Below are 19013 nucleotides of genomic sequence, written 5' to 3'. Positions count from 1 at the left end.
TTGCTTTGCCACTTTTCACCAGCCCAGAGGATTCCAAATCAGGAATCAGGAATGAATTCAGTGAAGGAAGGGAGAGCGCATGGATTCTACTCCCAGCTTCTGACAGGAAAAGTTTGGCTGAACGGAGTCCCCAGGTGCCACCACCATCCTTGGGTTCCTTCCCTGCACCCAGAGGTGATGCCTGTGCACAAGCAGCTCCAAAAAAAGGAAAATTCACCTCAGGATGAGGGACCCAATGAGAGTTTTATGTCCCAAAGCCGTGTAGGAGTGAAAGACAGTGCTCAAATTCTTGATTTTCCTCTGTAAAAACCTCCCTGACCACACACACACCTGTAACAACCACACACACAAAGCCAAGACCACCCAATATTTGGAATTAACCACCTGGGAACTCTTCCTCAAAGGAAAAATCCAATTCCCACAGCAAATTCCTCCTCCCATGGTCAAATCCCCCTCAGATCACCCCTTTTGTACCCCCAGAGTGGGCACTGCTGCCACTCCCAGTGATTATTTCCCATATCAGATAAAAATGGAGCCTGGAATTCAAAATTTTGGGAAGAAACAATCCCAGACCCCAGGAAAACAAAGAGAAACAATCCCAGATCCCCAGAAAAACCAAGGCCCCAGAGGAGAGTTTGTCACCCCCAATGCTGAGGCCCAAACCCAGCTCATGTCTCATTAGTGGAGATTCACTAACACCTAAAAACACGAACAGATAAAGCAGAGAACAGGGAAGATAAAGCTGAGGGAAGATATCTCCATATCCTGGGAGTTGGGGAATTTCTCTTTTAAAGAAAGTGAAAGAAAAGGAGGAGATGAATGAGATGCTAATTTACAGAAATTTTTGTTCTCTAGCTTTTGTTTTGAGCACACACACACACAAATAGAGGAGCCCGAAGGTTACAAAATGGATTTGTCATGCTGAGAATTTGCTGTGTTCACCTTCCCAAAGTTTCACCTGGGCTGGGCCATTCCCAAATAAACCCCTCAAGATTACTAGAAAAAAATTGTGATGAACTGCTCAATGTCTGCATTAGAAACTCAGGAATTCTCTCCCCCAACCATGGGATTGGTTTTCCATCCCCTCATCCTCCTGATTTTTTTCAATTTCTCCCTCCTCATGAATTCAGTGACAGCCAGTTCTGATTGTTCAGTTTGCCACTGTTAAAATCCTCTTTAATTTTATTTCTCATAATAAAAAAAACTTCACTGACAGATTCCCAAGGGACAATTTCTCACTGAATTTCAGAACTACAAAATAAAAGCAGCACCTAAAAAATAAACAATTTGACAAAGCCCCAGCATTTCTCAGCATGAGGAATTCAGTGAAAGGAGATGATGGGAAAGACTCCAGCAGGAATTAGATGGTTTAAAGGGTTAATCTGAGTGGTCACACCAGGGTAATTCCATGCAAACTTCTGGGAAAGATCCCAAAAACCAGACCTGAGAGCTTGGAGCTGATTTAGGGGTGCAGGGCTCACCCCAACGAGGTCCTGCTGCATTTCCAACCCCCAAAGTTCCTTCAGCACCCAAAAAACCAAGGATGAAGTGATTCCAGAACCTCAGTGACACCAACCCAGACACTGAATGCCCCCAAATTTAACAACACCAAGAGTGAAAAGGTCACAGCCAGGTCCTGACACTGGGAAAATCCAATCCCAGCTGGGAATGTTCCACCAGGACAGCTCCAAACCCCAATTTCCCAGCTGGGAGTGTTCTACCATGAGAGCTCCAAACCCCAGCTTATTTCCCAGCTGGGAATGTTCCAGAACAGCTCAGAAGATGAAGCTTCACAAGCACTCCCAAAAGTGCAGAATTCCCAGAGCATCTCCAGGCTGTCCCACCCAAGATCCAGGTGGTTCCTGTGTCCCACAGACACCTCCCCAAAATCCAGAAATTCCTACACACTTGAGACCTAAAAACTGCTCAACCCACCCCAAAAATGACTTTGCAAAGGAGATTTTGACCGAGCTGGACACACACAGAATTTCCAGTCCTTCATCCACAAGGCCCCAGGTGGCTCCTTGTCCCACAGACACCTCCCCAAAATCCAGAAATTCCCACAGACTTGGCTAAGACCTAAAAAATGCTCAATCCACCCCAAAAAATAACTTTGCAAAGGAGATTTTGACCCAGCTGCACACACACAGAAGTTGCAGTCCTTCACCCAAGTCCTTCCAGTCCTTCACCCACAAGGCCTCAGAATGCTCCTTGTCCCACAGACACCTCCCCAAAATCCAGAAATTCCTATACACTTGAGACCTAGAAACTGCTCAACCCACCCCAAAAATGACTTTGCAAAGAGGATTTTGACCAAGCTAAACATGCACAGAACTTCCAGTCCTTCACCCAGGGCCTCTCCAGGTGGGCCTCACCCAAACACCACACAACCCACTTGGATGCTGTTTTTTAAACCCAAACCACCACAATTCCCCCACTGTGGGAACTGGAATATCCACACTTACACTCTGCTTTCAGTGCCAGAAACAACCTCCAAAACATGGCTTAAAATCTCAAACTATTTCTTCTACCTAATTTATTTGTCTCTCAGTATTATCTCCCCTCCAGAAGTGATTAAAGCAAGATTTCCAAATAATTTCACTGATGGTGAGCAGTACAAGGCACTTAATTATGATTTAAAACAAACACAATCCACTATAACTGAGCCCAAGAAGCACTTCCCCACAGAATATTGAATTTTTATGGATTTTTTCCCTGCAATAACACAAGCAGCTGTTACATCACTACATTTTCACACAAAACACACCAGGTTTAATCTGACCAGGCAATCCCAAACCCAAAAACCTGCAGGATTTAAGAGTGGATCCTTCCAGGGAGGATTTTAGGCCAAGTTTTAGCAAACAGCACTTGAAAATAAAATATTGCTGGTAGGAATAATCAAAAATAAAACAGGGACTTGAAGGCTGGATTTGATCTTTTCCAGCCTTTAGGATTTTGTGGCAGAGCTTTAAGTGATACCAAGAGACACAAAAATTCCTGAATTTCTGGTATTTGAGCCAGAGCAACTGGAAATTGCTCTGGAATAGGAAATTTCTTTGGAATTATCTGTGATGCAAACTCAGCTCGCGGAGTTTTGGGAGCACAGAGGGGCTCAGCCAACCCTGCAAATCCAGCAGGGAGCAGAACAGATGAGGACTGCAAAAAATAAAAATAAAAATAAAATAAAAACCTGATTTTCCTGGTGCCATCTCCTAGGGAATCAGCACTTCTGCAGCTGGGAATTCCCTGTGGGAGCAGAAGGCTCCAAAATAAGGACAAAATAAGAAAAATCCAGAGCTGATGGAGAGCAGGGCATGGAGAAGGAGCTGGAGGGTGACAAGGACCATGGAATGGGGCCGCCATCCCCATCTCCATTATTCCAGCTCAACAACTTCCAGCCTGAGCTGCCCTCAAGATCTGAGCTCCCATCTGGCAGCTCTGAGCCCCTTGGGATGGGATAAACCAGGCAAAGGGAATGAATTCCTATTTTTCCTCCTCAGAAGTGCAGGATCTGCAGGAAAGGGAATGCAGCTGCTGTGTCCTCTTCAACTCAGTGCATTAAAAATGAGTAAAACTGCTCCAAAGGCCATTCCCAGGAAGGAGAAATGGGAATTTTGTGTATTGTTAACACCACAATGCTTCATTAAATCAATGATTTCACTCCTTTGCCCCAAATTCCCCAAAATCCAGGGCAAAAATCCCCCCACTCCAAATTCCCCTGTGTCTCCACACCCAGCCAGGGGAATTTTCCAACTCAGTAAAGGGCACTGGGACGTTTATTCCAATAAATTCTTCCTGGCAAGGAATGTATCACCCAGCCAGGACTCCATTTTAAAGGATAATTCCCTTTAAAATTGAATTATTTTCCCCTGAACACACCCCAAGTGTTTTCTGCTCTGGAGATTTTGGGTTGTTTTTTACCTTTTTGGGCTTTGCTCCCAAAAAAACAGAGCCTAAAAATTCTCCTGGGAGCTGGGAGGGAAACTCTCCTTCCAGAGCCACGATTCTGATCCAGTCCATGCATTTTTCTGAATTTTGTATGCAAGATCCACCAGTTCTGCTCCAGTCCATGCAATTTTCTGAATTTTTTATGTAAAATCCACCAATTCTGATCCAGTCCCTGCATTTTTCTGAATTTTGTATGCAAAATCCACCAATTCTGCTCTAGTCCATGCATTTTTCTGAATTTTGTATGACAAATCCACCCAGCTGAGCTGTGCAAATGCTCCTCTCTGATGAGGGTAATGGGCTGTGCAACAAAATGAGTAATTCCAGCTTCTCCCCTAAAATCCATTTGGAAAAATGCTCCATCCTGCTCCCATTTGAATCCACATAAAATATTAACTCCCAGGCAGATCCCTCCTGTTTCATTTTAGAAAGAGCCCAAGATTCAGGGACAAAAACCACAGGTTTTGCTCCTGATTTGGGAAGAACCTGATGGGAAACTGAAATATTTCCCACCTGCCTGAGGGAGGCACAGCAGTGACCCCAATGTTCTGCTCCTGACACACCAAGCACTACACTTGAAAAATCAGCACTACAACCTGAAAAATCAGCACTGCAACCTGAAAAATCAGCACTGCAAACCCAGAATTATGATTTTTCTGCAGGGAAAATGAAATAAAACTCAAATAGAAAAAGGAAGACGATGTGACTGCCTCTGTAAATTTTCTAATATTTTGTTTTTAATGTTGCTCCTTATCCCTGCTCCTTATTTACAGCAATAGCACCGATCCCAACCCCAAATTTCTTAGTTTTTCCCACTAAAAAGAGCCTAAAACCACAACCCTGGAGCACAGAATCCACCAAACGCAGAAAATCCAAGCCTTGCGCCCTTCCAGGAGTTAGTAAATGCTTGTGACCAGAGCACTGGGAGGAGGGAAGTGATGCAGAAATGCAGAGGGAAGAGGGAAAAGCACCCAAACTTTTCAGAGTGGCGAAGTTTTAGAGATTACTGGAAAGTCCAATGAAATGTTCCAGGAGATTGTTATCAAAAAAGACAGTGAGGAAGAGCCAGAAAAACTTACACACTGATGTCTTCTGGTTGTTGTCCTTGCTGGGCATGAGTTTCACCCCTCTGGACTTGAGCTCCATCTGCTTCTTGACTGTAGGGGTGGGAAACAAAGGAAAAAAAAAGAGGGAAAGGTTGAGCTGAGCTTCAGGGATTGTCAAGTTTTTATTTTAAAAATAAAAATGTGAATCACCCACATCCTGCATCCTTCCCTTTGGGATCAGCTTGTCCTGACTGCTCAAAACCAGCAGGGGTTTGTTTTTCCATGTTAGGGGTTTGGAGAGGGATTTGTTTTCCATGTTAGGGCTTTGGAGAGGTTTAATTTCAAAATAAAAATGGGGTCCAACCCCTCTGTAACCCACTAAAAATGGGAGACAAGCAAAAGGGAAGCTCTGAGGAGCTTCAGGATGCTGAGAGGAAAATGCTGAGCTGGTTTCCCCCAATTTTTCTGGAATTTATCCCATGAACCCATTACACAGCAGAGCCATTCCAGGGGAGCACTCAGAACCTAAAAACTGCAGAGCTGGTGTGAACAAACAGCAGGAAAATAAAATTAAACACCATTATTGGCTAAGGGAAATATTATCTTGGAGCCCCACACCTGGGGGACTCCTCCCCAAGTGCGACCATTCCCTCCCTGATCCAAAATTCCACCAGAAGAGGGGAAAGACCAGGAAAGGGAACAAGAATTCATCCATCTCCAAGGGCCCCATCCTTTTTCTCACACCAGGGAGCAGCAATTTGTTTTCCTGCTCTGGATTTGGCGGCTGCTTCCTCCACCCCCAGGGTTTGACAGAAACCCCACCTGGCAGAACCATCTGGGAGCAGCACAAACACCTGGATTTGGGATTATTGCAGCTTCCAGAGGCAGGAGTTGGGATAAAACAGCCTCTGCTGTGAGGAGCTGGGATAAAAGAGCAGGAATTGGGATAACCCAACAGGAATTGGGGTAATTCCAACAGGAATTGGGGTAATTCCAATAGGAATTGGGATAACCCAATAGGAATTGGGGTAATTCCAACAGGAATTGGGGGTAACGCAATAGGAATTGGGGTAATTCCCACAGGAATTGGGAAAACCCAGCCTTCATTGCAGGATTTGGGATAACCCAATAGGAATTGGGATAATTCCATCAGGAATTGGGATAACTCAACACTCACTGCAGGAATAGGGATAACCCAACAGGAACTGGGGTAATTCCAAGAGGAATTGGGATAATTCCAACAGGAACTGGGATAACCCAGCCCTTCCTGCAGGAACTGGGATAACCTAACAAGAACTGGGATAATTCCAACAGGAACTGGGATAACCCAACAGGAATGGGAATAACCCAGCCCTCACTGCAGGAATTGGGATTAAAAAGTCTCCACTGCGGGATTTGGGATAACCCAACAGGAACTGGGATAATTCCAACAGGAATTGGGATAACCCAGCCCTCACTGCAGGAATTGGGATAACCCATCAGGAACTGGGATATTCCAACAGAAACTGGGATAATTCCAACAGGAATTGGGATAACTCAGCCCTCACTGCAGGAATTGGGATAAAACAGCCTCCACTGCAGGAATTGGGATAACCCAACAGGAATTGGGGTAACCCAGCCCTCACTGTGAGAAACTGGGATAAAAGAGCCCCCACTGCAGGATTTGGGATAAAAGAGCCTTCACTGTGAGGATTTGGGAAAACCCAACAGGAATTGGGATTACTCAGCGTCCAAATCATTTTCTGGGAGCCCTTTCCTGACGAGCCAGCCCTTATCCTTGGAGAAACCCACTTCAAACCCTTCTTCCTCGTGTTCTTCATCTTGTCAGGCTTTCATCCCTAAATTAGCACATTCCTAAGACAAAGCTGTCAAGAAGAATTACCCATGTAACTAAAGAGGGGTTTTTTAATCGTGCTGAGGTTTTTTTTGGGCTTAAAAAGAACCTGTTTGGAACAGCTGCTGCAGGAGGCTCAGACAGGAGGAGGCTCCTTGAAGCTCACCTGAGGTGCTGCTTTGGGTGCAGCTTTTCACTCATCATTTCCTCACAGCTTTTGGCTTTCTCTTTAAATAAAGCAGCAAGAACTTCAAAAAAATTTTTAGCTGGAAAATATTCATGAGGAACAGCTGCTGCTGCTGCTCCTGTCTTCCTCAGCAGCTTCAATCTGTTCAGGGCAGCTGTCTTTTTTTATTAATTTAAGAAGGGAAAACTAATTAACAGCAGGCTGCTGTCAAAGCAAATCGAACTCTTTGTTTCTTTTTGCTCCAAATCCACCTGCAAGTGCAGCAGGAGGAAGAAAAAGCAGCAGGGTTTGGGATGCCCCAAAGGTCCCACGTGGATGGGAATCACAGGAGATTTCCAGCCTGATCTCAAGGTTTTTAATAAATGTGATATCAATGGATCAAAAAAAAAAAAAAAAAAAAGGATTGGGGCTGCTAAAACTCCCATTTTTGGGGTAAAAATCTATTTCTGCTTCAGATAAAATAGTGACAGACATTCCTGTAGTGATTTTCCAGCTTTTTCCAAGTCAACACAGGGATACCCCAAAATTCCCTCCCACGCAATAAAATCCAGGCAATTCCAAGTTTCCAAGGCTGAATTTGGATTTTGGTTTGAATTTTCCAAGGATGTGGGTTGGGACCCTGCAGCCTCCAAGTCTCTGCTCTGTGGCTGTGCTTGGGGGTACGAGCAGCTTTACAAAATAATCCATATTTTGGTATTCTCCACATCCTGCCCCCAGGGAATGTTCCCAACTCTCCACACAAACAAAAGCTCAGCTCGGATGATTTGTGCCCCACAAAGGGAATTTAGAGGCCAAGAAAAGCTTCCCAAGCTTTGGTGAAGCCCACCAGAGCTGATGGCGGCACCATGGATGGGATGAGAAATCCTGGGGAACTCCTCCATGAGGACACAGCAACCTGCAGGGATTTCCCCAGTGCTGAACATCCCAAATCCAGGAGAAGGTGCCAGAGGGTGCAATCAGAGGAATTTTAAGGTCTCTTCCAACCCAAACCACTCCAGGATTCTCTGGCATGGGGGAATTCAAAATTAGGATACAGCCAGGCTTGGAAATTTTTCAGGGACACATTTCTAACCAAGGTTCTCCCAGAGCCATCCCTGCCAGATCCCATCCAACAAACATCCCCCTCCAACCCTGTTCCTGATGGAAAACCTGGCTCCCAAACCCCTCAGCAATGGCAACAAGACACTCAACACTGAGCAGCAATCCCAAAATTCAGAGCCTGAGCTGCATCCCCAGGAAACATCTCCTCCCCTAATTGCACCGTGTCCCTTTCCAGGAGAATTGATAAAGATAAATTGGTGAAGATAAATTGATAAAGAGGGATCACTGCATCCTCTCCTCCTCATCCTTCATTTCGGAGCCCTAATGATGGAAGTCAGACTTTACAAATGACTCCATTTAGATCAGAACCAGGCACAGCAAAGCACCACTTGTTTCGTGCTTTTTAAAAAAAAATTAAACAAATAAGAACAATTCTCCCACTCCCTGCCCTCAAAAATCCTGTATTTGAAAATCTACTTTGTTTGTAAATTGGAATGTGGAGCAGTACTACAAAGGACTGTGTCAGGATAATTGGATGAACAGAAACTCCTGTTTTCTGGAGGCTTTTGCTGCTCACACACATCCAACAGATCTAATGGAATACTCAGCATCCTGTCAGATTTGAGAGATGACATTACAAAGCTCTGCCAGCATGGCAGGCAGGCCGGGCTGTTCCTTTCAAACCACTTCATGTTGCTCTAAATGAGGATTTAAGCAGACATTTATTTATTTTTAATTTGGAAAACAGTGTTTCAGCAACAGCAACAGGAAAAAAAAAAACTATTCCATGAAGCTCTGCTCTCCTTGTTGGGGGAATTGCTGTTAAATCCAAATCCTGCCTGGATCTCTCCCTCCTGCTGGGATGGTTCAGCAGCAGGATGCTCACAGGGGTTCTTGGAGGTGAAGAGAAACCCCCTCAAATGAAACTCTTTGGAAAAATCCCTCTTCTGGCAGCCTGAGCAATGGATTTTGGGAATCAGAGCCTGCACAAGCACTGGGATTATCCAGAATTGCACTGGAGACTCCACAGGTCACATGGAAGGAGGCAAAAATCCCTCTGGAACCCAAGGGTGTGATCCAGGGTGAGGAGGGGGAGATCCAAGATGGGAAATGGAAGATCCAAGATGAGGAGGGGAAAGATCCAAGATGAAAAGGAGAAGATGCAAAATGAGAAATGGAAGATCAGGATGATGAATAGAAGATCAGGATAAAGAGTGGAAGATCCAAGATGAGGAATGGAAGATCAGGATGAAGAGGGGAAGATCCAAGATAAGCAGTAGGACATCCAAGAAATGAAATAGAAGATCCAAGGTGAGGAATGGAAGATCCAACATGAAAAGGGGAAGATTGAAAATTAGGGGAAGATCAAAAACAAGGAGGGGAAGATCTAAAATGAGGAGTGGGAGATTCAAGATAAAGAGTAGAACATCCAAGATGAGAAATAGAAAATCCAAGACAAGCAGTGGGAGATCCAGGATAAAGAGTAGAAGATCCAAGATGAGCAGTGAGAGATAAGGATGAAGAGGGGAAGATCCAGGATAATGAGTAGAAGATCCAAGATGAGAAATGGAAGATCCAAGATGAGCAGTGGGAGATCCAGGACAAAGAGGGACGAAGATCTGTCCAAACTCAAGCCAAACTGATCCATCCATGGGTAGAACCACAGATCTACCCATGGACAGATCTGTAGACCAAAGCCATGGATGGGGCTGGGAGCACCCTGGGACATTGGGAGGTCGCTGCCCACGGCAGGGGTGGAACTGGGTGGGATTTAAACCCATTCCAAACCATTCCAAGACTCCATGACTCCCTCACCAAGCCATTTAGGTGTCTCTGGCGAGCAGCAGGGAGCTCCCCAGCCCCTCCCTGAAGGAGGCAGCTCTGTCCTGTGCAGGGCTGGAGCTCATCCCATTTATCTTCCTCCTGCGGGGAAGGGAAGCGGCCGGGGCGGGGAGATCGATAAAAGCTGCAATTATGTGTTGGTACCAATCAGCTCCAGAGCAATTAGGGAGCCAAGTTCTGCCATAAAACATGTGCAGAGAGGGGCAGCAGCCAGGGCAGCATTCCCATCTCTCCAATTCCAGCCTTTGCAGCTTTCCCAAAACCTTCTGATTTTATAAATTCCCACCCAGCTCCTCTGATGGGGGGGACACTGAGGTGCTGCCACCTCACCTGATTAAAAACTTGTAGATTATTTTCTTCCACCTTTTTGAGGAGACAGGATGGGGAGGAAAATAAAAAATAATTTTTAAGAATAATTCTCTGCACACATTTCTCCCAGTCCCTTTGACTTCCTTACATGGGGAATGGGGAAAAAACATTTGCAAAAATCAAGATTCACCTTAATGAAAGGGAAAAGGGAAATATTTAACTCTCCCAGGAAGGGAACAAAATGAATTTGCTGTGTTCAACAACAAAAACAAAAACAAAAACCCTCTCCACAGCCTGATTGCATCTAACCTTGCTTTTACATTCCTAAAGTGATTTCCAAATGAGGGCACGGATTAGGGAGAGCAGAGGGGGAACAGACAGGGAAGGTGTTCTGCAAAACTCGGGATCAATTTAAACAAGCTGGAAGGGAAATTGTTTTCTTATAGATTATCAGCAAAGCCAGACCCCGTCCCAGAGGACCCAGGGGGTTCATAAATGATGTACAGACACGTCTTTGGAAAACAGACAGCAAATTAGAGCCACCCTAAAGCCTCCCCTTGCTTCTCCTGGCTGATCCTGATTCAGCTCTCCTGATGAAAAATGCATTTCAGCTGCTGTGCTTGCTGTGGAATTACATGGCCTGTTTTGTAGGGATTTATCGCCACTGAAATATTTATGGCCAGGCCAGGTTGTGGAAAGGGTTACAGGGAGGTTTTTAAAGTCTCAGCATCTCCTGTCCTGCAGATCCCACTGCCTGCAGACACCTTCCCTTCATCCCTGGGAATCTTCACTGCTTGGCTGCTTGTTTTGCTGGGTTTTTAAGCATTGAAAGGCAGAAAGAAGCTGCCAAACTCCACAAAAACAGTGGGAAAACGAGAGCAGGTCCCTCTGGCAGCTGGGCTGAGGTCCTGTCCTGATTCCAGCTCAGAATGGGGAGTTCAGTTCATTTTCCAACACTCCATCCCCTCTGCACATGAGATGAGAACCCCCTGACATTTCTCTGAGCAGGGGAATGGGGACATTCACCCTGACTTTGCTGTGCAGGGAAAGGCTGACAAAGACAGGTGCTTTGGTGGAAGCTGCAATCCTGACAGCCATGGAAAAGCCATCCACAGGGAAGCTGCTTTTTCCAGACATTTATGCTGCACAGCAACAACAAAAGGGTTTTTTTTTCCTTGTTTAAAGTCCTTTTTTCCTTGTTTTTTCTTGCAGTTTAAAGTGATTTACAGGTTCAAGGAAAGCAGGGAAGTTAAATAACGATGTGGTTCATTTGTTGAGGCCATGACAGCCCTGCTAAGAGCACCCAAACGAGGCAGCTCTGTGGATTTATCCAAGGAAAAGAAAATCCTCTCCCTTCTCCCTGACTCCTCTCCAGAGCTTTTTCCCAGCAAAGGCTTCTTGAGAACAAACCTGCGGAGCTCCCTGAGGGGACTCAAACCATTCCTGCTTCTTCCCAACTTCATTCCCCCTCTCATGGATCCTGCACCCACAACCTCCTTCAAAAACACCACAGGAGTGGTGAGAACACCTCCAAGGAATCCACTCAATCCATTCTGGTCCCACCAGGAGCAGAATCTTCACTGCCAAAGGATCTCCTGTCCCTCAACAGCACCTGAACATCCCCATCCTGAAATCTTTATCCCAATCCTGAATTCTGCCCTGTGAAGGTGAGGAGGGGCTGAGATGGATTTCCTAGAGAAGCTCCTGAATCCCTGGGAATGTCCAAGGCCATGAGGGGACCTGGAGAACCCTGGGACAGTGGACGTGTCAGTGGATAGGCTTTAAGGTCACTCCCAACCCAAACCAGGCTGGGTTTTTCTATGAACACCACACTTTGGGGAATTCCAGCTGGAAAATAACAGCAGCAGGACCATGCAGGGAGGCAGCTGGGGATTCCTGGCTGGGGTTACTCTAAAATGGAGGCTGAGGGTCGTTGTTGGCTTGTTTGTGGTGTTGGAGCTGGTGTGTGCCCCTTACCTCAAGGGGCAATTCAGGTTGTTTAGGGGGTAGGAAGAAGTTTAGCCTAAAATCAGCTTTGGGAGCTGGAAAAGAAGATTTGAGCCCTTTCTTCCTGAGATGGGGGGGTAACCTCTAAGAAGGGTTTATGTTGCCTCCTTATCACAGGGGCTCCATGCTGTTGCTTCCTATCACAAAGGTTCCATACCTGCTTGGTGTTTCTCATGGACATCTCCTCAGAGCTCCTCTGTGACTCTTTCTCCTTCCCACAACAGACAACTAACCCCAATTCCCTTCTCAACCACCCACCCACTCTTTTATAGCACTCTTCTCCTCATTAGTTACAGCTGTGGCCTGTTAAAGTCGGGCCTGTTCCTAATCTTTGCTAATTAGGCCCAGCTGCAACTCCTTAGGGGCAAGATCACTTTCTACACCATCTTTATTTTCTTATATTCTTACAGCTTTAGTCTTCAATCTTTGGCTTAAAAGACCCATGTTCTTTCTACACCATCTTTATTTTCTTATATTCTATCCCCTTACAGCTCTAGTCTTCAATCTTTGGCTTACAAGACCAATGTTTTTATAAACCATTAGAGTTAATTAGAGTTGGAGTCGTTTTCTAGGGTGGCCACAAGGGGAAATAAAACCAGAATGGTTGTGAAATGGGTGAATGAGGAAATCAAACTGGAATGATTTGTGAAATTGAGGAATGAGGAAATCAAACTGGAATGATTGTGGAATAGGTGAAAGAGGCTGGCTGGGGTGGGTGAGGCCAGGCCAGGGCATTTATTTCTCCCTCCTTACCTTGGTACTGGGCACTGAAGCCCTTCTGCCTGTGGTTGCCATCAGAGGTGAAGTGCAGCCTCAGCCAATTTTTGCTGCTGATCACAGGGGCAGGCAAATTCATCCCAGTGAACCTGCAAGAGAGCAAAGCAGCACAGCCACGTCAGGACCACGTCAGGACACCCCAAATCCCCCTCTCCAGGCCAATCATCCTCCCCCAGGACTTTGGGAACTCCTCTGTGGGTACCACACAGCCAAGGAGAGCCCCCTCCCCACTCCAGGGCTACCTCCAGCCCCATATTCCTGATGGGAATCCCTGCTGAGGGCTCCATGTTTGTCATTACAGAGGTTCCCAGTCCTTTTTCCTAAGGCACAGAACATTCCCAAGCTCATCTCTTCACATTTGGTTAACCCCACTCCAAAATCTTGTTTATTTTAACTCAGGAAGGGAAAGGATGGCAAGAACATCCTTATTTTTTATTTTATTTATGACCAATCCCAACCTGAGGAAGATTCCAGCCAGGATCACAAATGAACAACTCCAGAACCCAGCAGCAGCCCTTCATATTTGTTCATAATTTTATTTCCTTTTAAAACATGATGTTGTTTGCTTCATTTTTAACTCCAGATCACAATTCCTGGCTGAGTTTTGTCCCAAACCAAGTTTTAGACTGGAACAACACTTCAGACTGAGACTGAGGTCCACAATGGTGACATTCACCATGGTGAGGACACCAATGCTCTCTGTGTTCCTGCTAATGAAAGTTAATCATTTTAATCCCTAATTATCACTTATTTAAAAATTAGTGCAATTTCAACACCCATTATTGGCATTCCAACACCTTTCAGTGGCATCCAACACCTTTTATTGCCATTTCAACACCCCATTTTTACCATTCCAACATTCTTTTTTGACATCCCAACACCCCCTGCTTTTTTAACAAAGGCAAAAGGATCCTGGGAATCTGTTCCATCCGGAAGATATTTCAGATTTGATTATTAAACATTATTTAGCAGCAGACCTGGCAGCCCATGGAGCACCTGAAGAGCCCTTCAGCCACCCAGCCCATCCAGAGGTGACCTCAGGCTGGAATTGGCAGCGTTAATTAATGGCATCCCTGCGCTCCCAGTCCCTTAATGAGCTGGCAGGGTGATTAGTGCATAACTAAAGCATCTCTGCCACCTACAGTACAATCCAAACCCTGGATTATCCCGTGCCTGGATCCTGAAGTGCTCTGGGATGATTTAAAACTGGGATTTAAGGTTGTTCCCAATCATTTCTCCATGGATTCTCTCCATCCCTGTTCCCAGCTCTTTCAGGAGGATGAGGTGGAGCAGAAATGGATCCTCTGTGGCTTTTTGCCATCCTTGGGGAACTCCAAGGCAGCTGAACCCACTGAATTGGAAACTTTCTCAAAGATTGAGTTCAAACAAACAGATTTGGGGCTGAGATCAAACAAGGGATGCCCCAAACCCAGATTTGGGGCTGAGATCAAACATGGGATGCCCCAAACCCATCCTGAGTAAGTTCTCCTGGCTGGTTTTTATGACAACACCCTTAAATTCAATGTTTTCACCCCTCAAGGGCCATTTCATTGTTTATTCTGCAGCAGCAAACCCCTCAGGAATAATCTTTAGCTATGCAGAGCCAAATTTCCCTTTCACAGCTGTAATTCAAGTGCCTGAGATAAAAACCAGACAAGAATGAAGCAAAGCTGCCTGAATGAGGCTCAACTTCTCCTGTCCCACATCCCTGGATTTGGTTTTGATCAGCACATCCTTGAAGGGTGGATTCATCCCAAACCTGAGATGTTTTTCCCTTGTGTGACACCAAATCCTCCACATTAAACAAAATTCCTTAATTCAAAACAAGGAGGGGTTAATGCCATCAAAACTCTTTTTGAAGAAAAAGCACTGAAGTGAGGCCTTCTCAACTCTTTTTTATTTCTTTCCTTGCTCTCTCACTTCCCACTGAATCCAGGCATGAAATATTTATCCCTTTCCCTCCCCTGGCACAATTAGTATGGCTGTACATGGCTGGCACTGATTACTCTGCATTCACGTCCCATTATCTATTTACAATCCCAATTCCTGCTTTAATTTGTTTCCACGCAGAGAGGAAGAAAAGGAAGGGGGAAAAAAAATCAATAAAGTGTCACAAAGTGAGGCAGAAGCACTGGAGCAGCAGGAGGAGATGTTTGCACACAGATTTGGAGCACCCTGAAATTCGATTATCAGCAATTTGGCCATTAGTTCTTCTTAAATGGACCCAAATACGATGAGAATTCCTGGTGTGGATGCTGCAAACCCCGTGCAGGAGTCAAAGGCACGACTGAAGGCAGGAATTCCATCTCAAATCCTGCTATTTCAGGTGAAATATCTTGGGTCTGCTTTGCAATTCTTACTGTATCATTAATTGTTCAATCTGTACTTAGATAACCTGCACTCCTTTAAAGGTATTTGTCCTTGCAGGGAAATCTTCAGCTGACTTATGTCCTCGGCCAAGCTGCCTGTTCAGGGAACAGATGGGAAAAAGGAGGCTAAATTTACCATTTTGTTTGCAGCACAGTATGACCTATTCACAAGATTTTTCTTTTAATGTGTTAGTTGTGGAAATCTGTTAATTTGATATTTAAATTATTTTCAAGTGGAAGCCTCATTTATGGTGTTACCTCAAGAGGGTGACTAAAATCTGTGGGCTTGAACAGGTACAGTGTGTAGACCATGTGGCTCTCATTTCCTTCCTTTTCCAGTTGTATGAAACACTTTGCTTCAGAAAGCATGAACTTGAACTTAGCCATGTGGAAGAATGCCTGGAATGACTTAGCCCACACTGATTTGAGGAACTGGAAGGTGCTGCCTCATGCACCTATGGAACACGTAGCTCTGTTGCCACGAGGTGATGTGTGTTGGGAGTTAACACCAGGGATGTGAATGTGCAGGAAGACAACTGTGCCATTTCTGCTTTCAGCCTTCTGTCCGCCTGGTCTCTCTGCTAGAGATCATGCACTAGACAGGCTTCGGTAGTAACAGAGATCCAGTAGGAACTCACAGTCCATGGCAATCTGTGGTGCCATCAGGGGATTTCTGTCATGCCTTCACCATCTCTTCTGGTTCTTCCTTCAGAGTTTCTCTGAGGATAGTCTGCAGTAATATATTATGTATGTAGGTTGTGCCAGGGCAGTATTTTGCAAGCAGCTGGAAGATAATTTGCCTGCCCCAAGCATAGGAAGGGCTTTTCCCTTACATCAGTCAGACAAGGTTTTGGTCTGTCAGTTCTGAAGTCAGGAATAGAGCTCACATGCTACTGGTGCCTTAATGACAAGGAGAGCAGAGCCTGTGTCACAGAGCTGCTCCTCCTTTGCAGAGGACAGGAATGCTTTCATGTCCAACATACCCCTTTGCTAGGCAGCCAGGATGCCATCAACATATTCACTAGCCTGCTACAACTTGTGCTCGTGCAAGGATGGACTGGGACAAGATTTTTCCCAGGAAACCATTCCAGTGTCACATACACAGTTTAAAGAGCTGCTGAGTAGCTGTGGTGCACGTGCAACAGCACCAGGTGTGCTGTTTTGCTTCTTCTTAGTTTAAAACACAAGAGGTTCCTGCATTTCTTTTCAATCCTGATTTGTGGTAATTTGGGAGGCACAGCTTTAATAATCTCCAGAGTGCTTTTTATCATTACCCTCTCTTCTGTCCAGATACGAAGCAGATTGGAAAGGGTGAAGACTTATCAGAACAACTCCCAGACACGTCAATTGGAGGCTGCCTGACTAAATTCTCATAACACACCCTGAAAATGCAGCTCGTGCCATCTGCAAGGACAGTTTCGGAGAGAGCAGATCGCAGCTGCTGGGTGAGAGAGGCAGCAATAGGTACTGCCAGCTCAGTAGTTCAGCTTATAGGCTCTTACACCTTCCTGAGACTTGCACAAATGGAGCAGTGCTGGCACTGCAATGAGGTCACTGCTTTGCCAGTGTTTACCCCATTGGGCCAAAGCAGGATTAAATGAGACAGATCTCTGCAGGACACTGCAAGTGTCATTGGGAAGCTGCTGTGGAGCTGGTAGGCTTAAAACACTGGTGACAAGATGTGGCTGTACCTCAGGCAACATTGGCTTTTGAATGGCAGTGTCAGAGGTGATACAGCAAGGAGGTGCATGCAAAAAATCCTTTCAAAGGTTGAAGCTGAATTTCTGGCATGCAAATGGAAATGCTGATTATTCCTTACTGATCTTAGATGCTGTCATGTCAAATCCACTTGCTTAGTGTCACTTCATAGCCACCCCTGGGACACTTCCTGAATTGTTGATAGGATTTAAGCACAGCACAAGAAGTTAAGTAGGAAACTTTGCTCAGTCTTTAGGGTACAGGCTGGAGACTGCTGAATTGGGGGGGGTGTTTGGCAGAGCTCATGGTAACTACTCCCTGTTGGAGGTAAGAAGTACCAAGATCTTTCTATAGAAGCTCTAGGAGAAGAAGGGAGAAGAAAGAGGGGGAAAACTCAGGAACAGACACACTGGTGTGTTGCAGACCTCTTTTATGAAAATTTCTTTCCTTAGGATTTTTCCTCCTGAGAAGCCAAGAGGCCTCAGGAACAAAATGTAAACAATCATTATCTGCTGCTATGGAATGCAACAGGTGCATCTGTGATTGGCCCATGTTGGATGTTTGTAATTAATGGCCAGTCACAGTCAGCTGGCTTGGACAGAGAGCTGAGTCACAAACCTTTGCTATCATTCTTTCCTATTCTATTCTTAGCCAGCCTTCTGATGAAATCCTTTCTTCTATTCTTTAAGTATAGTTTTAATGTAATATATATAATAAAATAATAAATCAGCCTTCTGAAACATGGAGTCAGATCCTCATCTCTTCCCTCATCCTAAGACCCCTGTGAACATGGTCACACTGTTGGGAGGGAGAGTAGAAACCCTAGAGGAAGACCCAAGACTTAAATTCATTTCATGGAAAGGAACTGAAGGTCATGGTGACTGGTGGGCCAGACTGATTCAACATGAAGAACTGAAATGATCAATTTTTAACAGAAAGAGTCTCAGAAGAGCATGTGGAGAAGATAATAAGCCCTGTTTTTTGTAACCATGCATATCCTCTGAGTGAGATGGACTTTGCTCCTGGTGGGAAAGCAGAGAAACTAGCCAAAGCCCAAAGATAACTCCAGAGCAGGGCACATTCCAGCAGAGCTGGGAAGCCAAGTGCACCAAACCTCTCAGAATTGCTGCCTTTGTCTTGTATTGAAGCTGCTGGAGCTGCCCTAGGCAGAGGAAAGTCAGTGGCTGCATGCAGCTGGTACACAAAAACACGTGACAAAGTGACATCAGCCTCCTGCTCTGGGGGCTCAGAGGAGCAGTGGACCTGTGTCAGACCCTGTGAACAGGGCATAGAGAGAATTTATCCTCTCGGCTCCCCGCCTCGCCCTGGTTTTTGTGCTGTTCTTTGAGGAGCAATGAAAGGATGTTCTGGTGCCACAGCCTCAGTCCCTGCCGTGCGCTGGGGCTGGAGCAGCCGCCCACCAAGGCAGCTCCTGGTGGAGGATGGGCCCGGCTGTTGCTATAACAACTGCACCTCTGTCTCGTTCCTTTTGAGAGATGGATTGCTGCTGGGGAGATGAAGCGCAGCAGCCTCTCCTCACTGATGAAAGCCCTGCCACAGCCTCCCCACACTGCCGTGCATCTGCTGGCTCTGCCACGGCCTGTCCGAGCAGCGCTGGCCAGGGTTTCAGGATGGGCTGCATCCCAACCCTTCAGCTCGGTGTGTGTTTGTGTTTCTGTGCCCCTGCCTCTCCTCCAACCGAGAGCCATTTAAAAAGTCAACCTGCCAAAATCTGACCTTTTCTCAGTCTGCGACTAGAGTTTTTTCAAAGGCTTATAAAGAACTGATAGTCCTGCTTCCCCCTCTTGTGCTTTGGGGTAGAAAACAGCAGTGAAATGAAGATTCATCAGCCAAGTATTTTGTGTGAATAAAGCTAAAAGTTTGTGAAGCTGAAAGGGGGTTGTTTTATTTCAATATTTTCCTTTGATTTTGATATTTTCCTTTTGTTTTTATTC

General features: G+C 45.5%; 2 protein-coding genes across 2 annotated transcripts in view; one reads left to right on the top strand and one right to left on the bottom strand.

Annotated features, from left to right (window-relative positions):
- LOC128937660 (CUB and sushi domain-containing protein 2-like) overlaps positions 1-13278 on the bottom strand; it is a 140979-nt gene extending 127701 nt beyond the window's left edge. The window contains exons 1-3 of the mRNA XM_054277455.1: positions 13223-13278; positions 12968-13080; positions 5028-5105 (exon numbers count right to left, since the gene is read on the bottom strand). Of these exons, the coding sequence (XP_054133430.1) occupies positions 5028-5105; positions 12968-13080; positions 13223-13278 (247 nt within the window). The remainder of the gene's footprint in view (positions 1-5027; positions 5106-12967; positions 13081-13222) is intronic.
- A 375-nt stretch (positions 13279-13653) lies between these two features.
- LOC128937659 (mastermind-like protein 3) overlaps positions 13654-19013 on the top strand; it is a 29099-nt gene continuing 23739 nt past the window's right edge. Inside the window, exon 1 of the mRNA XM_054277454.1 lies at positions 13654-13671. Within this exon, the coding sequence (XP_054133429.1) occupies positions 13654-13671 (18 nt within the window). The remainder of the gene's footprint in view (positions 13672-19013) is intronic.

Source organism: Melozone crissalis, unplaced genomic scaffold (assembly GCF_028551555.1).
Source record: "Melozone crissalis strain CALT ecotype California unplaced genomic scaffold, PUWL_Pcris_2 ptg000020l_1, whole genome shotgun sequence".
NCBI lineage: Eukaryota > Metazoa > Chordata > Aves > Passeriformes > Passerellidae > Melozone > Melozone crissalis.
This window is presented reverse-complemented; position numbering and strand designations above follow the sequence as displayed.